This window comes from Neophocaena asiaeorientalis, unplaced genomic scaffold (genome assembly GCF_003031525.2).
Source record: "Neophocaena asiaeorientalis asiaeorientalis breed wild unplaced genomic scaffold, Neophocaena_asiaeorientalis_V1.1 scaffold105, whole genome shotgun sequence".
NCBI lineage: Eukaryota > Metazoa > Chordata > Mammalia > Artiodactyla > Phocoenidae > Neophocaena > Neophocaena asiaeorientalis.
Genome location: NW_020172162.1, coordinates 1,935,609 through 1,961,408, shown reverse-complemented (window position 1 = coordinate 1,961,408; position 25,800 = coordinate 1,935,609). Strand labels below are relative to the sequence as shown.

Below are 25,800 nucleotides of genomic sequence, written 5' to 3'. Positions count from 1 at the left end.
AAGAGCTTAATAAATTCTAGGGGCTCTAAGAAGGCTATTCTTTTTTTTTTTTTTTTCCCAAAATCAATATTTTATTTAAGGGGTACTTTTACTTCCTTTAAGCAAATCTTTAAAGCCATTTTACTTGGACTTCCCCCTTCAAGCCTCCTGTGGTTCTTCTGTGTTTAATCAGTGGTCCTCCAAGGCCTCAGTTTTCTTTATAAGGCTCCAGAAGGCTATTCTGACTAGAGCACGGTGACTGAGAGTGGCAAGTAGATAACACTGCAAATTGGATAGAGGACCCTATCTATTCAGGGTCTGATAGGACATTTTAGTGATATTGAACTTAATCTCCAGGGAGTGAGGCGAGGTAGATAGGGGACTGCTGAAAGATTATAAGCAGGGATATAAAGGAATCAGATGTTCTTTTTTAAGTTATCTCTGACTACTGTATGGTTAATGAATTAGAAGGGAACAAATATGGAATTAAAAGGCCAAGTACGAGTCCATTCCAGTGGTTAGGTAGCAGATGAATATTTCAGACTACGGGGCAGTCTTGAAGGTAGAGAGAAGTGGACGCTTTTGAGAAATATTTGAGATGTAGACTTGCTAGGACTTAGTATTTGGTTGAATGTGGTGGGTAATAGAATGAAAACTGTCATAGTTGGTTCCCAGACATTTTAGAGACTGTTGAGTGTGCTTAACTACACTTATCCAGCTTATAGACACCCAGAAGGAGATCTCATTCGTTACATTAAGATAAACCGTTTTTTTGGTATGCAGTACCTTAATACTGTCATAAAAAGAAACATGGTCTCTCTGATGCTATAAGTATTTTAAAATTTATGGCGATTTCTACTAATTATTGTTTTACTTTCTGAATGCTCAAAAACATTCTAAAACTTTGCTAAAGATTGACGTCAGGCTTACCAGTTGATAAAATCCATTCATATTTTTAGGTTGAAACATTTGCCTGTCTGCTGACCTCAGACACCTCTCTCATTTTCCATTGTTTCATAAGATTATTGGCATTGGTTTTGTAATCCTATCTTTAAGTTCTTTTAGTGTCCTCTGAAGTAATTTTCCTTTGTCTGAAGACTTGCATTAATTTAAAGCAAAGTACCTACTGTTATGTCTGAATATGTCATTTTTATTTTAGCTAAGTTTTCACACTTGCTTCTTTGAAAATCATTCTCTTGTTGAAGAAAATGGAAACTAAACAGAAGTTGGATAGTTTAGCTTTCTCTCTGTCATCTCTTAATATGATAACCATCTTTCCCAATAATGTTCTCCATGCGTTCTTTCTTTGCCAAACATGGTTTATAAAGCTCGTTTTGTTTTTCCTCCCTTTTTTTTTTTTTTAAATAAACCTCATCTTGTGCTTGGTGTTGACCTTCCTGCCACTCTTCTTACATACTTACATACTCCTTTTATTAGTCAGGATTCTCCAGAGAAATAGAATGAATACACACACACACACACACACACACACACACACACACACACACACACAGATTTATTATGAGGAACTGGTTCATGTGATTTTGGAGTCTTACAAGTCCCACAATCTGCCCTCTGCAAGCTGAAGACTCAGGAAAGTCAGAGGTGAAATTCACTCTGAGTTTCAAGGCCTGAGAACCAAGGATGCTGCTGGTATAAATCCCAGTTCAATGGTAGGAAAAGATGAGATGTCTCAGCTCAAGCAACGGGGCAGGAAAAAGCGGGGCAGATTCCTATTTCCTCTACCTTTCCTTTTGTTCTCTTCAGGTTCTCAACTGATTGGATGATGTCCACTCACATTGGGGTGGGCAGTCTACTGAAATGACACATATTCATATGCTAATCTCATCCCAAAACACCCTCACAGGCACACCCAGAGATAATGTTTAATCTGGGCATCTGTGGCCAGTCAAGTTGATGCATAAAATTAACCATCACATTCCTGCTATAACTTGGTTCATCTTTTATGGGTGTCATTTTAATGTTAATTCATTGAACCGGTAATTATTGAATCCATACTGGAGATAAAGTAGTAAAAAAAAATAGACTGAATTTCCTGCCCTTTATGCAGCTTAAATTATCGTGGGGGAGACAGACAATAAGTATATATAAAAGTAAAATACATTATGTGCCTTATGATGATGAGGAGTGCTGTGGGAGAAAAAGCAGGGAAAGATGAGAAAGGACTGTGTTGGGAGAGGGCATTGCTGTTTTTAATCAGGTGGTCTCAGAAGGCCTCACTGATTGCATGACATTAAATGAAGACCTAAAGCAGGACCATACATTTATCTGGGGTTCCTAATACCTTCCTAGGCAGAGGGAATGGCAGGGGCAAAGCCCCTGAGGTGGGGAAAAATGCTAGGTACTTTTGAAGACTTAATCCTATGAGTAGCTTTTACCAAAAGTGAGAGAGAACATAAGTTGTTTTTCCCTAGGATACCGTTTTCCTCTAGTGTGCTTGTCATATTTCCCCTGTGAGAAACAATCTATAGTATAGTCTCATCATTTAAAAAAAAAAAATTCTATGTAGCAAAAATGTCACTTTTCTATTATCTGGTTCTTTCCATAAGTTTCATGTGACAGAAAGCATCCTTTTGGCAGTGATCTTACCCTATTTTGAAAGCAATAAACAGTGCTGAGAATAGAGATCATTAGGGATTGGGCCTGTTTTTATTAAGGTAGTTATAAAAGACCTGTTTGACAAGATGATATTTAAGCTGAAATCTTAAGGATGAAAGGGAACTAGTCACATTAGGGAATGGCATGTTTTAAGAACATGAGGCAAAAAGGAGTTTGGTGCATTTTAAAAAATAGAAAGAAGGCCAGTGTGTCTTGGCCAGTGACCAAGACGGAAGAGTGACATGCAATGAGGTTAGAGAAATGGGAAAGATCTAGGTGATATAGAGCCTTTCAAGTCAAGGAAAAGAAAATTATTTATTTATTTATTTTATTTATTTTTATTTTTGGCTATGTTGGGTCTTCATTGCTGCATGTGGGCTTTTTCCAGCTGCGGCGAGTGGGGGCCTCTCCCCGTTGTGGTGCACAGGCTTCTCATCGCAGCAGCCTCTCCTATTGTGGAGCACAGGCTCTAGGCGCGTGGGCTTCAATAGATGTGGCATGCAGGCTCAGTAGTTGTGGCTTGTGGGCTCTAGAGCATAGGCTTAGCAGTTGTGGCACACGGGCTTAGTTGCTCAGTGGCATGTGGGATCTTCCCGGACCAGGGCTCGAACCCGTGTCCCCTGCATTGGCAAGCGGACTCTTAACCACTTCGCCACCAGGGAAGCCCAAGGAAAGAATTGTGATATTAAGTGCATTGCGAAGCCACTGGAGGATTTTTAAGCAGGAGAGTGATGAGATGCAGAATATGATGGAAGAACATTGTAGCTGCTGAATAGAGGGTGGAATAGAGGGAGCCAAGAGTGGAAGTGGAGAGTCTGTAGTAGTAGGTTCAGGTATAAGATGATGGTGGCCTTTAGGGTGATGATGGTAGAGATGGAGAAAAGTCAGTAAATCTGGGGTTTATTTTGGAGGTAGCATTGACAGAATCTATTATTAGACGGGGTATTAGGTTGTTACTAAACCAAACTTGAGTCTGCTCACCCACACACAGTAAAGCCAATCTACTGACACTGGGTTGTGGTGAAGGAAAGTACAGTGTTTACTGCAGGGCACCAAGCAAGGAGAATGGGCAATTCATGCTCAAAAGACTCAAACTCACCGACGGCTTTCAGGGAAGGGATTTTAAAGGCAGTGTGAGGGAGGGGCTGCAGGCTGTGTGATCAGCTGTTGCACAATTCTCTGATTGGTTGGCATCAAGGTGAAGTTCCAAGCATCATCAACCTTCTGGTTTCAACCAGACTAGGATCTGTGTTCTTGTGGTCAGCAGTTTCCATCTGGTGGGGGCCTGCTTCCTTTAAAAACAACTCAGGAGGGCTTCCCGGGTGGCGTAGTGGTTGAGAGTCCGCCTGCCGAAGCAGGGGACACGGGTTCGTGCCCCGGTCTGGGAAGATCCCACATGCCGCGGAGCGGCTGGGCCCGTGAACCATGGCCGCTGAGCCTGCGCGTCCGGAGCCTGTGCTCCGCAGCGGGAGAGGCCACAACAGTGAGAGGCCTGCATACTGCAAAAAAAAAAAAAAAAAAGACAGGAATGTGTATCAGGCCTTTATCTGTATCTTTCAGGGACCTGGGAGTTGGGTGACTGCGCTGTGTGGTGGATTTATAGTCTAAATTGTTACCAGTTTCCCAGCCCAACAGCTATGCTTTATTTCTACATCTTCACATTTCCTAATCATTAACTCTTGAGTCAGCCTTTTGAGACACAAGGGAGGCCTGGGAGACTAAAGCAAAAGCCTTTTACTTCAAAGGACAGGGACACAGGGGTTTGTGTATGGTTTCAAGTTTAGGTTGAAAGAAAGGAAAGAATCATTCCTGAGTTCTGACTTGGGCAGCTAGATGGATAGTAGTGCTTTATACCATGATATGAAATAACTAGATAAAAAATAGGTTTGGGATGGGGAACAAAGCCAAATTGAGAAGGTCAGCCTTGAAGGCAAAAGAGTGAAATGTGGGCTTCCCTGGTGGTGCAGTGGTTAAGAATCCACCTGCCAGCGCAGGGGACACAGGTTCGAGCCCTGGTCCGGGAAGATTCCACACGCCGCGGAGCAGCTAAGCCTGTGCACCACAACTACTGAGCATGCACTAGAGCCCGTGAACCATAACTACTGAGCCCGCATGCCTAGAGCCTGTGCTGCACAACAGGAGAAGCCACCACAATGAAAAGCCCACATACCGCAACAAAGAGTAGACCCCGCTCACCACAACTAGAGAAAGCCCGTGTGCAGCAACGAAGTCCCAACACAGCCAAAAATAAATAAAATAAATTTAAAAAGAAAAGTTTGAAATGTCTCTGAGACATTCACGTGCAGAGGCATTGAGTTAGATGTTGATAGAATTAAGTATTGTGAGTGTGTGTCAGTAGATGAAGAAAGCTTAACAGATTTGAATCGAATGCTGCAACTTCTAATTTCATAGTCATTTACTTTAACAATAAGTGCCCTGTTTATTATTTTATCTTAAAGGATATGACAGTTGATGTCCCAGTGATACAAGGCAATGAATATGGAGCAATCCCATACATTCCTAATGTTTGAGAGTTCTTTATATCCACTAACTGTGTTTTGCTTTTTTTCTGCATACAGCTGCGATAGTCGTTTCCTTTATTGTTTTGTCTGCAGTATAGTAAGATGAATAAGTTCAGTCTGAAGCTGTGTGTGTGGCTTCAGGAATCTACAACTTTGTGAGAAATTTGCTTAGAGAAAATTTGTAACCTGCTTGAGCATTCAAGTTTTACTGTTGAACAAACAAGCATTTTACTATATTATGCTACATGTTTTAAATCACTATCTTGGTATTCTAACTTTCTGTAATTAGAAATAATGATGAAAATCTAAAAAGTTTATGCATTTGTGTTTTAATATAAAATCATAAAGATACTTTGCTTGGCTTCTGGAGAAAGATTGCTCTTGGGAATTACATGATTTGAATGAATAAATAAATTTGGTGATAACTTGGATCATAGCTTCTTACAGTGCTTTGGGTATACTTGGCAGTGAACGTCATGGATAATAAAACTTGGTGAAAACATTTAGACAGTTATTTCCTAATACACTACAAATTATACTAACATAAGTTTATTGAAGAGTCCATTAATTACAGTGAATGGTCATATGTTCCAGAGTTAATCAGTGGTAGAGAGAATACATTTTTGTGTATGAGATTCAGTTGATAAAGGTACAAATCTATGAGACTAGATTTATAGTTCAGTCTAAACTCTGATCAGTACTTGAAAATATTTTTAGTGAACTCTTAGTGTTGCAGGAATACAAAGGTTTAGTTTGTAATGTCATTTTAAGTAAATTTCCAAATTATCTACAGTAAGAAGACTACCTTATCATATCTTTTATTTATCTGGTCCAGTTAAAAAACTTTAAAAAAATGTATGCCTTGTGATGTACTGTCACTTTTTTGTAAGGTAAGTTTGGGAAGGTTCAAGAAGCTTTTTCTTATGAATGTTGGTACCCTATATAAAGGAAATGCAGATGGACATCTGTCAGATATTGATCCAATATCAATATCCGGATATTGATTTTCACTCTTGGACTCATGACCTATTATTATTATTTGAATTTACAGTATGATTCCTCTTCTTAAAAAAAAAACAAAACACGGTATACACACAAACACAAAACACATATATATACACAGGTATATATGCATATATAGTTTAACTTAACTTTGTTTTTATATTTTTATTTTAGTTTTTAATTTTTTAAATTTAGATATAATTGACATGTAGTGTTACATTATTTTCAGGTGTACAATATAATGATTCAATATTTGTATATATAGCAAAGTGCTCACTACCACGGTAAGTCTAGTTAACATGTCATTTTACATAGTTGTAAAAAACTTTTTTTTGTGATGAGAACTTTTAAGATCTACTCTCTTAGCAACTTTCAAATATGCCATACAGTATTATGAACTGTAGTCACCATGCTGTACCTTACCAGTTATAAAATAACTAAAAATTACTAAAATACTGGCTGTACCAGTTTACATTCCCACCAGCAGTGCACAGGGTTTCCTTTTCTCCCCGTCCTTGCCAACACTTGTTATCTCTTTTCTTTTTGACAGTAGCCATTCTAACAGGTGTGAGGTGATATCTTTTTTTTTGGCTGTGTTGTATCTTCGTTGCTGTGTGCGGACTTTCTCTAGTTGTGGTGAGCGGGGGCTACTCTTCGTTGAGGTGCGCGGGCTTCTCATTGCGGTGGCTTCTCTTGTTGTGGAGCACGGGCTCTAGGCTCGCGGGCTTCAGTAGTTGTGGCATGCAGGCTCAGTAGTTGTGGCTCGTGGGCTTTAGAGCTCAGGCTCAGTAGTTGTGGTGCGCAGGCTTAGTTGCTCCGCTGGCATGTGGGATCTTCCTGGACCAGGGCTCGAACGCATGTCCCCTGCATTGGCAGGTGAATTCTTAATCACTGTGCCACCAGGGAAACCCGTGAGGTGATATCTTATTGTGGTTTTGATTTTCTTATTATTAGTGATGTTGAGCACTTTTCATCTACCTGTTAGCCATCTATATGTCTTCTTTGAAAATGTCCGTTCAGATCTTCTGCCCATTTTTAAATTGGATTGTTTAGGGGTTTTTTGCTATTGAGTTGTATGAGGTTTTTTTATATATTTTGGATATTAACCTCTTATCAGATACAAGATTTGCAAATATTTTTTCCCATTCAGTAAGTTGTCTTTTCATTTTGTTGATGATTTCTTTCGCTGAGCAAAAGCTTTTTAGTTTGATGTAGCTCCACTTGTTTATTTTTGCTTTTGTTGGCTTTGCTTTTGATGTCAGACTGAAAAAAATTGCCAAGACCTATGTTAAGGTATATGTGCATATATATTTTAACTTATTTTGTTTTTAAATGAATCTTTTGTTTTGAAACTTAATATCATAATTCTCCTCAAGAGAATGGAAAACCCCAAGTGTACTTACTTTTCGTAATTTTTTTTTGTCTGTCAATTAGCTCCTGATCACTTTTCTCTAGAGCGGTGTTTCTCAAAGTGTAGACAATGGGACAGAAGTATCAGTTTTAGCTAGGAACTGATTAGAAATGTATCCTAAACCAACTGAGTCAGAAACTCTGGGGCAGATCCCAGGAACTTGTGGTCCAGCACCCCTCCAGGTGATTGTGATGCACTAAAGTTTGAGAGCCACTACTCTTGAGCAGGATTTCTCATTGTTGGCACCATTAGATATTTTGGACTGGACAATTCTTTGATGTTGGGGTGGCGGCAGGGAGGGGCTGTCCTGTGCAGTATAGGATGTTTGGCAGCATTCCTGGCCTCTGCCCACTCACTAGATGCCAGGAGCACACTACTCCCCGTTCTCAATCATCACATTAAAAAATGTCTCCAGACATTGCCAGATATCCCCTAAGTGGCAGAATCACCCCATTTGAGTACCACTGCTCTGAGAGAGGTGATGTAGAATTTTTTTTTTGATTTAATAAAGTTTTATTTTTCAAAATATACAGCTTGTGGGACCTGTTCATGCATCTTCACCAGTAGCTGGAGCATCTCCACCCTTGGTATTTCTGGTGTAAATTACTTGAGCTCTGTGCTTTGAAACCAGTTTAATAAGTCCTTTACTAAGCAGCTCCTTCAGGGCTGTCCTGGCCAGGGAGCCACGAATCTTCAGTCTCTCAGAGACGACAGCTGGAGTTATAAGCTTATAGTTTGGAACTTCTTTACAGAGTTTGTCATACGTTGCTTTGTAAAACAAGACTAGGTTTTTGAGCTTGTCCCAAACTTTGCCTTTGGACCACTTCTTCTTTTTGGCCTTGCCCCCAGATTTGTTCACTGGGTCTTTGTCTTTCTTGGCCGACTTTCCGGCATCTTTCTTCTTGTCATCCTTGGGCGGCTTTTGCGCTTTGCGGCTAGTTGTGAGGCAGTCACACGTTGCTGTTTCCTGACACTAAAAACCGAGGAAAAGGGACGGAAAACAATTTTCTAGATCCCGACAGCTAACTTCCCGGCGTTACTGACAGCCAGGCGTGCTCCAAGTGCGCAAGCGCCGCAGCCGGCCGCGCTCCGGAGTCCGTGATGTAGAATTAATGCATAAAACTGCTTCTCCATTAAAGTAGCAGTGATCATTTATTGAATCCCCAAGTTCTGTCCTGGGTACTTTACATGAATTATCACTGTCATCTCAACAGCCTTGTAAGATGTGTTTGAAAGTCTAAAGCCTGGGCCAGTTTATTTATGAAGTTTCTCATCTGTTCCACCAATTCAGCCTTTGAGAACTACTATGTTCAGTTGTTACAGTGACTCATTTAGGCCGTATTTGGAACTATATTCTTTAAACAAAAGGACTTTGACATGTAAACAAATTAAAAAGTTGTTTTAATCAGTTAACTCTTCTTGTATGTAAACATAACCATGTGAACTTCTTATTGTAAACTTAGCTATAATTGTTTCTGGATGATGAGGATTATTTTATTTTTGTTGAGGTTACTATTAAATGACAAATGAATCAATAGTACGCTGTCATTTCAGTAAGACTGTTTACATTTTTTAAAAATTCATTTATTTATTTTTGGCTGCATTGGGTCTTCGTTGCTGCGCGCGGGGTTTCTCTAGTTGTGGCGAGCGGGGGCTACTCTTCATTGCAGTGCGCGGGCTTCTCATTGTGGTGGTTTCTCTTGTAGAAGAGCACGGGCTCTAGGCGCACGGGCTTCAGTAGTTGCAGCACATGGGCTCAGTAGTTCTGGCTCGTGGGCTCTAGAGCATGGGCTCAGTAGTTGTGGCACACGGGCTTAGTTGCTCTGCGGCATGTGGGATCTTCCCGGACCAGGGATCGAGCCCATGTCCCTGCATTGGCAGGCGGATTCTTAACCACTGCACCACCAGGGAAGTCCCTGTTTACATTTTTTGAAGTAATATGTGTCTTCCATATTTTTGCTTTTCCTTCTTTTGCTGCCTTTCTTCTCCCTCTCCAGCTTTCTGTGTGGCACTTGATCTAGTTCTGAGTATGTTGATAACACTTCTTTCCCTCTCTTACCTCTCATTTAAACTTTTACCTACTCTCTGACCAATTCTTTCATTATCTTTCTAGGGTCTGGATGACCAGATAAACATTTTAGCTCAACAGTCTAATTAATGCGGGCCAGTGTGTTACCTATTCCCAGGTACCTATTTCATGTACTTTTTAACAAAGACCTAGAAACTACTTTATTGAGAATTCTAGAATTTCCTCCCCCTCCACTCTCGCAAGTCCTATCCCCGTGACATTCTATTTACTCCATCTCTGCCTGTGCAGACCAGTCCTGACTAGTGGCTGTGATAAGAAATTCTTGATGTCGCAGTTCTCCATATTAATGATGTTTTTCTGAACCAAAGAAGTAACTGCCGTTCTATAGCAGGGCTAATTTGTTATTATTCGTTGCATGTCTCTTATATTGCTTTAGAAAGTAAAAGATTCGGAAATCCTTTTATGTGAAAATTACATTTAAATATTAAACTATTCCAGTGTTTTAATTAGCATTTAGAGAGTTGCACGATTTTAACCCAAATGCTAGAAAACTAGAAAAGAAGCAACCCATAAAAAATGAGTACAGGGCTTCCCTGGTGGCGCAGTGGTTGAGAGTCCGCCTGCCGATGCAGGGGACACGGGTTCATGCCCCGGTCTGGGAAGATCCCACGTGCCGCAGAGCGGCTGGGCCCGTGAGCCATGGCCGCTGAGCCTGCACGTCCAGAGCCTGTGCTCCGCAACGGGAGAGGCCACAACAGTGAGAGGCCCGCGTACCGCAAAAAAAAAAAAAAAAAAAGAGTGCAAAATAAACAAATTTGTGTATCTAAGATACAGGGTGTTCAGTCAAGTCCTGATCATTATCTTCAAAGTGGCTTTCTACTTAAGAAGCATTTCTTCCCACAGGGTCCCTTTAGGATCCAGACTATCTCTGGTTCCCGGGCTTTTCTACATTTACCTTATTTCTATCTTTCTCTGTAGAGGAATATCAATAAAATATCCCCAATGGTATTTTTAATTGGAGTTTATTTGCATAAAAGATTTAACCAGATTCAGATTTCGCTTTATTTCACATTACCATAAACCACACTCAGAAGTACACTTCAAGATGTATGCCTCTTTTTCTTAAAGTAGCTCCTTGTTTTTGTTAATAAACTCAGATTTTTTTTTCCTGCAAGTATATTAACCTGCACTTAACTTTTCACTTATTTTAAGGTGAAATTATTTTTATGTGGGTTTTAAAAACCCTATAAAAACATTTTTGCAAGGAAAAAAATGTATTGCTATTTGTCCACTCAGAATATAAGGAAGGAGGAGCAGAGGAAAAAAGGCAATTAGTGGACATCTGATATCTGGGAAGGAGGAATAGAAGAGAGCAATTGCATAGGCTCATTGAGTGAAGGAGAAAGGCTTTACATACAGAAGTTTCCCCCCAAAAGTGGCAGGGGAGGGTGGTGGTGGTGATGGGATGAATTGGGAGATTAGGATTGACATATATACACTAATATGTATAAAATAGATAACTAATAACAACCTGCTGTACAAAAAATAAATAATATAAAATTCAAAAATAAGTTTCCCCCCAATATTTTTATCATCATTTACTTTAAGGTGTTATTACACTCAGAATAATATTCTGTGGGATTCAGATATTTGAGTGTAAATGAATAAGTTGAGAAGCACTGGTAGAATAATTTCAATTTTTAATAACTTTATTCTTATTTCTACTGGAATTCTTAGAAATCCTGATTAACTTTTAGGATACATTATATCACTTATTACTAAAACCTACTGAATACATTTAAAATAATAGTATTTATTCTAAAATAAACTCACTATAGGAAGTAATATAGTTTATAAAATGTTGGATGGGCCCTATTTTGGGGGGTATGTGTATAATTTTACAAGTCAACTTTGTTTTGATAGTGAGTGAGTTGTTATAATAAATAAATTGTGTAGTAATAGCCACCTGAATAAGCCTAGTAGCTAAAAGCTAAACTATGGTTGAATTTTCCCGTTTTCCTCATCATTGTCCATGTCTGCTTTTAAGAGGTAGTTGTTCCTAGTTGAATGATATTTTCAATTATCAGTTGCATTTTTCCTTGTTCTCATTGAAAAATAATGCCTTAATGTGCATGTTGAAGTAAATTGTTATTTACTTAAATGTTTATTAAGTATTTCTGCAGCAGCTACTGCTAACTGTTCAGTTTGTGATCTGTAACTGCCAAAGGAGACAAGATTTGGTAAACTATTATACCTGACACTACCATGAATTTTGAAGTATAGGACTGTGGAATTTTTGATAATGTGAACATTCTGTTCATTAACAGTTTCTCAGATTCCTGTTAATCATACGTCATTGAATTGACTCAACTTGGAGTTTTAACAAGCAAGCAGTGTTTTAATTTATAGAAATGTAACTGAAAGTTTTCTGTGATATGGTAGCATCCCTGAGAATCTACTGACCTGGTGACCTCAAGCAAATCATTTACCTGCTTTGAACCGCAGCTTCCCTCAAAAGTTGCTTTGAAAATCAAGCAACATAAAATTCATTTAGGGTTTTAAAAAAACAGTTAAATTCTGTTCAGGTATGTTATTAATAAAAATGATCTCTGAGGTTCTACTACCATGACTTTTCACTCTAGCATCACTTGAGTTATTTTAATACCACTTTTTTACCAGCCTAACTTTTTAAAAAATTTTTATTTTTGGCTGAGTTGGGTCTTTGTTGCTGTGCGCGGGCTTTCTCTGGTTGTGGTGAACAGGTTGCGGTGTGTGGGCTTCTCGTTGCGATGGCCTATCTTGTTGTGGAGCACGGGCCCTAGATCACGCGGGCTTCAGTAGTTGCGGCGCGTGGGCTCTAGAGCGCAGGCTCAGTAGTTGTGGCGCATGAGCTTGGTTGCTCCATGGCATGTGGGATCTTCCTGGACCAGGGATCAAACCCGTGTCCCCTGCATTGGCAGGCAGATTCTTAACCCCTGCGCCACCAGGGAAGTCCCCAGCCTAACTTTTAACATGCTTTTTACTTAAGCATCTGTCACTTGGTCACCTGCATTAGAAGAGAAGTGGGCGGCGGGGAGGACTTGAACCATCAGGCACTACTAATGCACAATAAAGGACCAATCGGACCCATTAGAAATTGTGATAACTTTATGTATGTCAGTTTGGCTTCCCTAGCTACATATTAAGTAAAGGAGAGTCCGTGTACTTGTTTTATATTTTGGTTTTTAATTCTCTACAGCTCCCAGTACTCAATTAGGTACATAATAGGAGTAAATAAACACTTTAATAGATTTAACTCTATGCAGATCCTACAAAGTAAAAACTTAATTGAGTACACTGTTACTTCTATCAGTTGATTTACTTTTTCTTTTCTCTTCCTTGCCTGAATTAAACTGGAGATTCATAATATGAACTATTTGCAAGTGGGAGACTTCTTTTAAAGAGGCATTTTTCATGTAGCCACCTTAGACAGATGAGATGGATTTGAAATAGAACAGAATTTACCTGTAATCATATTACATTTACTAAATTCCTGTGATGTCCCAGTCCTGGATATGCCTTCTTAGTGATTCTTCCTAAGAATTAGATAAACATTATCAACTTTAAAAATGAGGAAAATAGCTTACAGGGCTAGTAAGAGATGGGACCAGGATTTGATCTTAGATCTCTGATTCTAAAGTCAGTGTATTTTCCATCTGGGGGCTGTTAACTCTGGCTACATATTAGAATCATCTGGGAGTTTCCAAAAAATACAGTTCCAGGGAATCTGAAATAACTGGTCTGGAGTGGGTCCTTGATATTAATATTTTTTTTAAAGTTTCTCAGGTGGTCCAGGTAGGCAGCTAAAGCTGAGAAATGTTGCATGATATATTGCATCTCCAGTGACCGCTGGTGCCCCACCCAGCTTTTTAAGCTTTTGTTATTTGTCTATGAAGAATTATTAATAAAATTTTCTCATTTACAGTTTCTCATCAGAAGCATGAGGAATTTGTATTAGAATAAAGGTAGAGTATCCTGCATAATAAACATTGCAAAGATAATAGTGAATATAATGGAGTATCTTTTTCTCCATTGGTCTTTCAAAAGTTAAAATAGATTTTTGTTTTTGTCTTATGACTTTGGAGTGCTCTGAGTGAAGTAAAAATGGGCTTGATTACATGTTAAATTTGCTTCTGGCCCTCTGAATTTAGGTAAGTGATAAACTGTAACTTAACCTGAGAGGAAAAATATTTTCTCAATTTATAGTAGTTTTGAAAGGTAACAAGTCAGGTAATCTGGTTAAAAATCTATAGGTGATTTACACAGGAATACATTTAGTTAATTAGCGCTGGCCTGCCACTGGCTATAGCTCTTTAAATCTCTTTTTGGCAAACAAGCTACTTTAAAAATTGTCTTTTAGAGTCAGTGAAGACGAATATAATTGAAGGTCATTTCTTCCTTTTTTAAAATTTTTAACATGAGCACATAGAATAAGTTGGGGGTTTTTTACATTATGATTTTTTTTGAATTTTGAATCCCTTTTATGTTGTTACTGGCCCAATTTGAAAATAAATTTGAAGTAAATGTTTCTTAATTGGTTGAAATACAGTAATTGAATTCTGTCTATTAAAATAAAGTCAACTACTGAGATTGACTCTTGGAATGCATTTTAATTGGGGGAGAGAGACAGTAACTAATTAAACATGTAAATAGGGTAATTTCAAAGAACAGTAAGTGTTTAGAAGAAAACAGAATAATACTTTAGCTAGAATTATGAGGAAGTTCTCCCCTGAGGAGGTGACACTTCTGTTGAGACTTGGATGATGACAAAAAAGCAGCTACGTGACGATTAGAAAAGTGGGGGATTCCAAGCCTCTAACTGTGGTACGGGGATAAGCTTGGTGTTTTCTAGGGACAGAAAAGAAAAAGAGTGTGATTTGGAGCTTTAGTAAGTAAGCAGAGTGGTAGGCAGTGAGATCTCAGAGGGATGCAGGAACCATTGCATTCCAAGGGAGTGGGAGGGGGCTGAAAGGAACCGGCTTCCCGGGAAGGAGGTATTTCATTACCAACATTATGGTTGCTTGCATGCAGAGTTTGAGTGGGGAGCAGTCTGCGCCATTTGTAGCCAGTAAGGAGATGCATTGGATTTTTTCTTTTAATAATGATTCTAGTACTTAACTTCAAAGAATCGTATTGTTAAAGTACATTATAAAGCATTATTCCTTATGGCCCATTGGAAAAATGTTTAGAAACTTATTCATTCATGGTATGATTCAATTTATGTTTTAAAAGAGCATTCTGGATGCTGTGTATTATGGATACAAGTGGAAGGGCAGAGCCCAATTAGGAGGCTGTCGCAATGGTTCAGATGAGAGTTGATAGTGGTTTAGATGAAAGTCGTAGCAGCGAATACAGAGAGAATTACGCTGTAAAAATATATATTGATTCCTCTCCTTGAGGCCAGTTTTCTAGACTGTGTGTTACAGCATCTTTAATGTTTTCCGAGAGTGAATCCCAGTAATTGACTATATTTTAATAGACAGCACTTCTTTTTTAGGGCAGAGGGATATGGTAGTTCCTCCTTATTCATGGTTTTGTCTTCCACAGTTTCAGTTTCCTGTGGGCATACGTGGTCTGAAGATATTAAATGAAAAATTCCAGAAATCAATAATTCACAAGTTTTAAATCGTGCACTGTTCTGAGTAGCATGATGAAATCTTGTTCCGTCTCACCTCAGCATGTGAAGTATAGGGGATGATTCCGGTATATATCCACACTGTATGTGCTACCCTCCTGTTAGTCACGTAGTAGCCATCTCAGTTATCACATCAACTGTTGTGGTATTGCTGGGCTTGTGTTCGAGTAACCCTTATTTTACTTAATAATGGCCACAAAATGTTAGTGATGCTGGCAATTGGGATAGTCTCTTACTGTGCCTAATTTATAAATTAAACTTTATTACAGGTATGTAGGTATAGGAAGAACACAGTATGTATAGGATTCGGTACTATCCGCTGTTTCAGGCATCCACTGGAGGTCTTGGAACGTATCCCCCGTGGATATGGGGAGACTACTATAAATGTCTTCTCTCAGTTTATTCTGAGACAGTGATGCTCCAGGTCAAAGATTTCCTCAGATCCAGGTTTTATTGCTCTTTTGATTCACTCTAACAACAAATTCCCCAGGGTACAATCCTATTGCCAAGATGAGTGTTTACGAACAGGATTAAGGATTGACCTTCTCCTGGTTTGGTTCTCCTCTCAGCCTTAATACAGAGGCCAGCCTGCTGGTCCTGCCTACTTCTGTCTTCATGACAAATTTTCAGGGGTCCTTGAAGCATTTTCAAGACTTCTTTGAAGATATATAACAGTAACTTTAAACCTCAAACAGAAGTTCTCATAGAAATGTGTGGGTGTAGTTCTGTTAAGAAGCATCCAAGCACCAGTGGACTTGCTGCCGTACAGAGAATGCTCCCTTCCCTGGGTCAGCCCTAACTGTCCTGTTAACATATGACTCAAAGGACAAATGAGTTTGAAGATACAGGTCACATATTTAACACACCTGTGTTTGGTACCTACCAGTAATTACTGTTTTTTTTCCCCTCCTATTTTGCTTCACAAAGATGTTTACTATATTACATGTTAAGAAATTAATTCGAATAGGTCTGTACTTGGATATGTTTTCTGCTATAAATTTTGAAAGCCTCTGGTCAAAGCACCATGTATATTACATGACCACCTGTAGTACTGATTTGAATAATACTGTTGATAAATGCAGAATTCTGTGAGGAGTGTGTTCCCTTCAGCAGTGATTTTCAACCATTTGCTTTTTCTCTTTAAAGAAAAGCTTAAAGCCTGTGTTTTATGGGCCATCATGATCTGACACTTATTTAGGGTGCTGTAAATCTGTTCTTTTTGACATCACAGACTTAAAGAGCAGGAAGTGGATGGTGTGCATGTGGAAGCCATTTCACCCCTTTCCTATGGTTATATCCCAGCCAGCAATACCACATTACTGAATTGAGGCTGGGTCGCAGTCCCTTAGATGTCCTCCACGTTTCCTGTGGGATCCTGTAGACGAATACATTGTTTGTGACATTTGAATATTAAAAATTATTTTGCCTTGAGTTCTTAATAAAACTTAAGTGGAAGAGCAGAAACATCCTTTAAGATCACCACTTTTTTCTGCAGCTTTTTCCATGTGAGGAACAAAGAATACAAATGTAATCAATTTATTTTTCATGCTTCTTAGGAAGATCTTTGGTTTAAAAAATCTTTTTTTCTGGATTTTTAAAAAATTTCCAAGACCAATATAAAAGCTTAATTCAGCAGAGAGTGAGAAGAAAAAATTGGTGGCCACCAGGATTTTGAGGAATTCTGTTTTTAATATCTTTAAAAAAAATAGATTGACTTTCTATAGCACAGCTATAGAAAACAGAAACCAACTTATCAATCATATTCTTAATAGCTCTGGCAAGAAGTATGTTAAGTTACCTTCTTTTCTCCCATTCTTTGTATAAGCTAAGTGACTGCTAGTTTTAATTTTTTCTTCTACTTAGTAGTTTGTTTTGTTTTAGAATTAGAACTAAATTAACGTGAAAGCTGTTGAAATAGATGTACATTTACCTAACTTGACAGTTTAAAAAATGAGCAGCTAAAGACCATTGAGCTTCTTTTACTTGTAGGTACTGTTTTCGTGGCCAATGACACAAATAACCAAATTTACAACTTAATTATAATAACTAATTGTTTGGTGACAGGTTAATATATACTTGATTCATTACCATGTAGGAAGTTAGCAATACATCCTTACTCCAAATTTATTTAATTATTGACTAAGGGATAGAAGAGTTCCTGATGTTACAAAACCCAGTGTGAAAGGCATTTGGTTATGAACTGAAACTCAGCACTGATTTTCTTTTAATTTCTTTTATTTGTGTCTTTCTAATTAATAACTTTGACTTATAAAAGTTAAATTATTCTTGGTTGGAATGTTTTTGGTATTGTTGAGGAAATGCCTATTTTATATAAGAACATAACATTTTTATAAGAAGATAAAGCTAATCTTAATTAATACAGATTTTTATTATGTCTTTATTCCTTTAAAACATAGTTGTATCAGACTAGGTCCAGTTAGGAGATAGAAACCACACAAAGGGATAAATAGGTTAAGTATTATATACTGAATGATTAAACTCTGGTAAAAGAGTAACTGAAGATAGAAGAAAATCATATCTGGTACCCTAGGGCTAAAGAGGAAGGTCACACTTAAAAGGAGCCCCTTCCCAGGGCTGGGCCTAGAACTCATTGGAGAATGTATATTCCAGCCCATTGGGTTAGTAGAGAAGTGTTCACTATTTTGCCCAGATTGGAGCAGGTCTGCAGTGGCTGGGAAGTCAGGAAAATCTGGAGTGCGGGCCACCAGCAACAAGTGGCACAAGCATGCAGAGGGACTGGCGTCTCTGTGGGAAACTGTAGGCCAGCCACCCATATGGGCCTGCAGAGGAAAGCAGGGTGCTAATTTGGGCAAGGAGCCTTCAGTGTGTGTGTGTGTAGGCAGGAGCCCCTTTCCCCTGCAGTGTCCTTTCAGTACTGTCTACTGAGAAAGCTTAATGTGATTGTCACGCTAGAGATGCTTAAAGAAATTGTGTCCGTTATGCCTGTGTATATATTGAAGGGTGAATTTGGAGTTGAGTGTCAGCAGATTGGTAACGTGTACAGTGATGTTTCTTTTTCCAGTTTACTTCTTTGCAATATAGGTACGTGAAAGCTTTTCACTAATTACCTTTCTGTACTTTTTGTTTGTTTGTGTTTGCTTTCCTTCCTTTAGCCCTATTGACATTTTGAGTCAGATAATTCTTGGTTGTGGAGAGCTGTCCTATGCATTGTGGTATGTTTAGCAGCATCCCTGTCTTTTACCCACTAGATGCTAGTAACACACACATATTGGTGACATCCAAAAATGTCCCCACACCCACAGGGGAGCAAAATCTTCCCTGGTTAAGGACCACTGCTTTAGCCCATTTTTTCCCCTCTGTTAGAAACAGTATAAATTTTTCATTTAATAGAGGTTTGCTTGTGGTTTTTAATAAGTTATATTTTGATAAAGAAGTTGTCTTAAATAATTACAAAATTTTATTTTTAGAAGAGGTATTAGAACTATTTAACTCCTTTTATTTCATCTGAAAGTGAATTAGGGCAGAATTTTCAGTTGATTTGTTGTTTCTAGTCTAGCTGTTAAGTTACAGACCTAATCTGTAACCTAAGTTATAGAATCCAAAAATTTTAATGAAAATTTATATATGTAGTATTCTGTTATTCATTGATTCAAGAGCATATGTTGTGCATGCACTGTGGTAGGTGTTAGAGATTTAATGATGAGGCAGTGAGTAAAATTTTAGCAGTGCATGAAGAATCACTTTATTTAGCTATCACATTCTTGCTTGATACTTGAAAGCAGAAAGATACTTTTAAAAAAGCATTGACTGAATAATTGATTCATACATGAAATGAAAGAATTGTGGTTAAAGGAGCTACTCTTAGCATTAAGATGCAGTTTTGTGGTTGCAACTGTTGAAACGGTTGTGGGCTTTGAATCAGAAGACCAAGAGTCTTGTCTTGGTTCTTAACTAAACTCATAACAAGCTGGACCTTAGTTGTCATCTGTGAAATTGCCCTGGACTGACTGGGTTCTAAATTCCCTATCCTACCAGTTCTATTGTAGTATGTGTCTTTCCCCAGATTGGAGTTGAAAATGAGATTAGAGAAGGCCTAGAGCCTGTCACAGTCATCTAAGAAGAAACAGCTAAACTTTGTTTTTTATATATAATTATGATAGCTTAAGCAGTATGAATATATTACCAGTAAATTGGGTTGAGATGAGTCTAGTAGTAGAGAATATACCAGGCTGACCTGAGATTCTGGAGTATTCATGTACTTTACAGAGATTTGATTCTGAGATAAATTTCTGTGTATAAAAAATATTTTAAGGTAGAAATCCGGGTGAGTTAAAGGCGTTAAAAAACAACACACAGAATGGGAAAAAAAAATAGTTGTGTATTATTTATCAGATTAAGGGGCTTGTATCCAGAATACATAAAGAACTCTTACAATACTCAACAACAAAAAGATAAACAACCCAGTTAAAAAGAGGACAAAGGATTTGATAGTCATTTCTCCAAAAGAAAATATATAAATGGCTAGGAAACAAATGAAAAGATACTCAGCATAATTAGTCTTTAGGGAAATGGAAATCAAACCATAAGGGGATACCACTTCATACCCACTAGAATGACTATAATAAAGAAGATGGACAATAATGTGTTGGCAAGGATGTGGACAGATCAGAACCCTCATACATTGTTGGTGGGGGTGTAAAATGGTGCAGCCTCTTTGGAAAGCAGTTTGGCAGTTCTTCAAAACATAGTTACCATATGGCAGATAAACAGTTACTGTGTAACTCAGCAGTTCCATTCTTAGGTAATATGCCCAAGAAAATAGAAAATACGCATCCATACAGAAACTTGTACGTGAATATTCATGGTAGCGTTAATCATAATAGTCAAAAAGTGGGAACAACCCAAATGTCTACAAACTGTTGAATGGGTAAACAAAATGTGGTCTCTCCATACAATGACATATTATTTGGTAGTAAAAATGAAGTTCTGATACATGCTACAACATGAATGAACCTTGAAAACATAGTAAAAAAGAAAAGCAGATGCAGAAGACCACATATTATATGATTCCATTTATATGAAATCTCTGGAATAGAATAGAGATTAGTGATTTCCAGGGGATGTGGGGGGAGGGCATAATTATTAATGGGTACAGGTTTCTTTTGGGGATGATGAAAATGTTCTGAAATTATATATTGGCAACTCTGAATATGCTAACAACCACTCAGTTAACACTTCAAAAGGGTGCATTTTATGGTATGTGAATTATATATCAGTAAAGTGGGGTTTTTTTTTGTTTAAAGCAAGCCTTACATTTTTAAAAAGGAGTTGTTTAATCAGTCTGAGATTAAACTGCAACTGACATTTAAGTGTCAGTTTCACATTTCTTTCAAAGCCTGTCCTATAATTTTATCTTTTTTCTGTTTAATGTGTACTGTGTTTGGTATTTTTACTTTGTTTCTTTAAACAATTTGTGGTTAAACTTTAGGTCACTTGAAGCTGTGCATTTAGTTTAGACAGTAGGAATAGGACCAAGGGAATCGAGACATTCATCTATACCTGATGTTTTTTGCTGTGATAACACCAGTAGTCATAATCTATTTAGAGTTTCTCTTATGAGAAAAAATGTCTATGGAGATATCTAGGAAAAGGAAGCAACAATAATGTAGAAAAAAAATAATTTTATATCTTGCTTTATGTTTAGTTATGGAAAGATAAGTTTAAGAAAAAATAACATAGAAATAATGCCCTTTCAGAAACTTCTATTAGAATGGATGCTTAACAACTTTAATCTCTTCATATGAGGTATTAAATTGTAATGTTGTTCATTTTTAATGAATAATTTATCATTACAGACAGATTTGACCAGTTTTGGGCCATCAATCGGAAACTCATGGAATATCCTGCAGAGGAAAATGGATTTCGTTACATCCCTTTTAGAATATACCAGGTAGGAAGTAACATTTTTAACAATACCAACTTATGAAAGTCTCGGACATCTTACTTCTTGAAGCCCTCTAGTCCAAAGTCTTTTCAGTTTGCATAGTAACTGAATAACATTTATTAGGGTTTTCCAGATCTCTTCGTTTTGGTGGCAGTCAAATCAGAGACTGCACTGTGAAATATGTGACTCATTTAGTTGGTGCTCTTTATTTGCAGATTTTGTATTTGCAGATCAGCCTGCTTGCTAAAATTTATTTGCAACCTCAAAGTCAGTACTCAACAGTACTTCCCTGGACATGTGCAGAGTGATGAAAAATTTGCTTTGCCCATGTGCACATTTTCAGTGATGCTGTGCCTTCTTGTTTCTGCTCTCATACTGTAAACAAGTGACTTTTCCCAGTCTATTTAGTGCCGCGTTCTTCACGTTTTTGTGCTTTTTGTTGGTAATTTTGATGTTAAAAATGACTCCCAAGCATAGTGCTGAAGTGCTATCTTTATACAGAAACATACATAAAACAAGGTTATGTATTGATGAGTTGAAGACATGTGACCAGAGACTTGCAGTAACCCTTGTAATCCCCCTAAGAGCAATGGTTCAGTATTTGTTAATTCAGTCAGTGTTTGCAGTAACTTTATAGAACATAAGTACCACAGATGAGAATCGACTGTATTTGTTTTAGATGATGGGTCCTCAGTGTTGTACAACAAAATAAATAGTAGCGTCTCATTACTGTACACTTTACACTTTCGTGGGGTTAAGAAACTCCATGTTTCTGTAGAGTACTTTAAAACTACCATATATTTCCTATATAGCAATACTGAGTAAATTTTCATTGAATGAATGGTATCCAGAAAGCTAGTTGCCTACGATCATGGAAAAAGCAGTTAAGAATAGGAATTAGAAACACAGTATCACAAACATAGACTCTCATCTAGCAGGCCTTCGATTCAGACTCAAAGAGATTGTGTCATAACTTCTCTCTGAGCCATTTTTACTATCTAACAGTCTTACTCATAGTTACTTCTACAGTTATTTTTTAATCTTTTATAGTGCCATTAGATTAATGTGTGTTCAAAGAGGAAAACAAACTGTCCGATTGAAAAGTAAAAAACAAAAATCCCAGTATACTCAAAGAATGAAAAGTTTTTATGACTTAAATAAGGTTGCTTCTCATTTATTTCATTAACATAATGGCAAATAGACTATGTTTAGATCATGGATTCATGATATGTACAATAGAAATAAAATGAGAAAAATGACTGATGGAATAAAGACCAGATGATCTAATCAGCCGCACTCCTCTGCTTCCTTTTTTCAGGAAAGTAAAATTTTAATTCCACGAGTCTTTGTTAAGCACAAATATTACCCAGTGGGTTTGGAAATGCCATAATTTATTTATTTATACTTTATCTTATATCATGAAGAATCTGAGGCAATTTACAAGAATATATTTTGTATAGTCACAAAATAGAAAAAGGTTGAAATTTAAAATTAGAGCCACCAAAGATATAAAATGGAAACCCAGCATGAAATGAACTACGCTATGAATAAGTGAGATCGTCAAATTTATTAAAATTGACCTATAAATTTGACCCCAAGGTTCCTTGTAGCCAGAGCAAAGGGGAAGGAAATGTGATGAGATATAACTTTGTTTTTCATTTTATATATGATGAAAACTTACTAGATCATCAGGAAAGCTGACTTTTCTTGGGCACCACCTAGGAAAGAAATTCTCACATGGCTTCACTTTGAAGGGACAGGGCAATATCCTTTATACCTTACCTACAGTAAAAATATAATAATAGTTTCAGTAAAGCTGCTTCCTAAAGTGTCACTCAGCAATAGCTAAAGACAATGTGTCATAAGCCATGGATCGTCCACAGTATAATAAAGACTTGGCGAAGTAATGGGAAGGCTAAGGCAGAATAAAATTTTAGGTTATTTTATGGAAGAATGTGTTTATCAAATAAGAAGGAAAGTAATTGATGGAGCAAGGCAATTGAGGATTGGGATTAACCAGTAAAGTTTTCAGCCCAAGAGAAGAGAGGTTTGGAGAGACCTGTTAAGGAAAAGGAAGGGAAACATTGTGGCTGCTCACATGAGAGAGTCTCAGTCTTCTCTGTACAGGCAGCAGAGCAGTAGAACAGTTTCGGCGACTGTTAATGTTAAACAGTGTGCAAATAGGACAGTTTCTATATCTGCATAAAATAATGTGAGAAAGGTGACAGGAAGCCTAGTTGTATGGAGAGAAGAAATGTCTCACGTTACATAAATTGGTACTGACCACCTAGGTATTCCCTAAGAGAACTTCAGCAGTGATTTTACAGAACTAGATTCAGTAGTGATATGCTTTAGTTATTGCGCTGAGAAAAGCCAAAACTGAGTCAGATTTTATGGACTAAGTATAGTACTTATAGTGGGTAGGATCCTTCATGTGGCCTGTAAATCTCATAGGGAGAGGCTGCGTCTTCACCATCACTGACATAGATATTGGTGGTTAAAATATGGAATAAAAACAGTAACAGGTTATTACGGAATTTTAGAGTGGTCCTGAAGTTTTCTGAGTAGATTTCATTTTTTTTTTTTTTTTTTTTAATGCAGCAGCCCACTTTTGGGTTGAACTTGGAAGGGGTGGGTAGATGGGGATAAGTGATATTGACTCAGGTGGCTTGACTCTGTCCTCCTGGGGACCAGTGGTTATAGCATCACATATTTATGGAAATTCTAAAGCACAGTTTGAAAATCCCTTTATCTAGGCCTGGACAGGTTCAGTGATTTGCCCAAGTTAGGTAATTCTTGATCTAACTAGCAGTGTGGATACACTAATACACTCAACATGCTAGTGATATCTTTGAAGGCAAGGTTAGTTTTTTTTGTTTGGGCTTTTTTTTTGTTTTTTCCTTTTTAAATCTGTGTAGTAGGATTTATTTAGCACAGTGTTACGTACACTGTAGGTGCTTCACAAGTACTTACTTCGTTGAATCTTGGAATATTAAAAGCACCAAAGATCACATAATTCTGAAGCTGAAAAAAAGACTTTATAGTTCAAATAATCCAAAACTGAAAGAACTAGCTGGCTTTAACAAGGATAGTGCTGTTGTAGTAGTTGAAGAAAACACACTTCTAAAATTAATTCAAATGGTGGGAGAATAGTAGGAGCAAGTGCAAAAGAGCTGTTGGAAGGGTTGCATCCAGAAACAGTGCATGATAGATCAAGATCACAGTTTTGCCTTATTCACCTAGTCTGACAATTTGTGACTTCATGTAAACCTCTCTGAGCTCGCCAAGTTGTCAGATATTTGAGACATAAAGGCCAAAGCAGTTTCCCTTGAAAAACAGTTAGGTTTCCTACTAAGAGCACTGCACTAGAAGGGAGGCCTCTAAGGCTCTGTGGGAGGTGTGACACTGATGAGTTGTGTGTCCACAGGCGCTTACTGTCTTGCTGGGCCTTCGTTTCCTCATCCACAAAATGAAAAGGGCATGACTGAGTGAATTTATACATCTGGTCGGAATTGTTCTTTAAAGAAGCCGTATTACAGGTTTATCTAATTATACCAATGATATTCTTTTTCAAACACTTTATACTCCTGATTTCAGAGCAGATTTATTATTTTTACAGTAAGTACAGTTCTTTCCGTTATGGCAGTATTTACCATTCTTTTCTGGGGAATATTGTCAGATGTATCCATACCTGTTACTGTCATATCATAACATAAAAGGATTCAGAGAGAGAATGGGAGAGAGAGAGGGAAAGAGAATGTGTATGTGTGAGAGAGAATGGTTTTCATAAAGTGCTATAATTAGATAGAAAGTGGGAAGCTAGAGAATTCTCAAAATTTGCTTGACAAAACCTGGCTGCCAGGTGGTGACTGTTAGGGCAGAGCTTGCTGCCTGATCTTTCCTCTGTCAAGACAGTGGCAGCTTCTCCTCAAACAGGGAGAGACAGAGCCTCAGGGTTTTTATTTATTTATTTATTTATTTTTGGCTGTGTTGGGTCTTCGTTGCTGCGCATAGGCTTTCTCTAGTTGTGGCGATGGGGGGCTACTCTTCGTTGTGGTGTGCAGGCTTCTCATTGCGGTGGCTTCTCTTGTTGTGGAGCACGGGCTCTAGGCATGCAGGCTTCAGTAGTTGTGGCTCGTGAGCTCTAGAGTGCAGGCTCAGTAGTTGTGGCACACGGGCTTAGTTGCTCTGCAGCATGTGGGATCTTCCTGGACCAGGGGTCAAACCCATGTCCCCTGCATTGAAAGGCGGATTCTTAACTGCTGTGCCACCAGAGAAGACCCTGAGCCTCATGGTTTTATTGGTTCTCTTTATTGACTTTGCTGTTGGCTTTACCCTTATCTGGTTTGGTTCTTACTGGAACTTGATTAAAATTTTAGACGTGAGATGCATAAGTGAATATAAAAATTTAGGAGTCTTAGTTTTTGCCCATTGTCCATTCTCTGGCTTTTTCCATTTCCCTATTTTGTATTTTTGAATCTTCATTCATACCTTGACCAAAGGGAGATGGGATCTGCTTTCTGTTTTCCTTAATTATATGATCTAAAGGTGATACCATATGTCTGGTGTTCTACAGCTGATTAGTTTGTGTGGTTGGGATAGTCTGTTGATCAAGTGTAGCTTTTACTTATGTGGCAT

At 38.0% G+C, this 25,800-nt stretch overlaps 1 protein-coding gene across 5 annotated transcripts in view; it reads left to right on the top strand.

Moving 5' to 3' along the window:
• The window catches only part of ATG5 (autophagy related 5), a 114,040-nt gene that overhangs the window by 44,059 nt on the left and 44,181 nt on the right, over positions 1 to 25,800 (top strand). For all 5 annotated transcript variants that reach the window (XM_024755661.1, XM_024755647.1, XM_024755654.1 and 2 more), the window contains one exon: positions 21,074 to 21,168. In XM_024755661.1, coding sequence (XP_024611429.1) covers positions 21,074 to 21,168 — 95 coding nt within the window. The remainder of the gene's footprint in view (positions 1 to 21,073; positions 21,169 to 25,800) is intronic.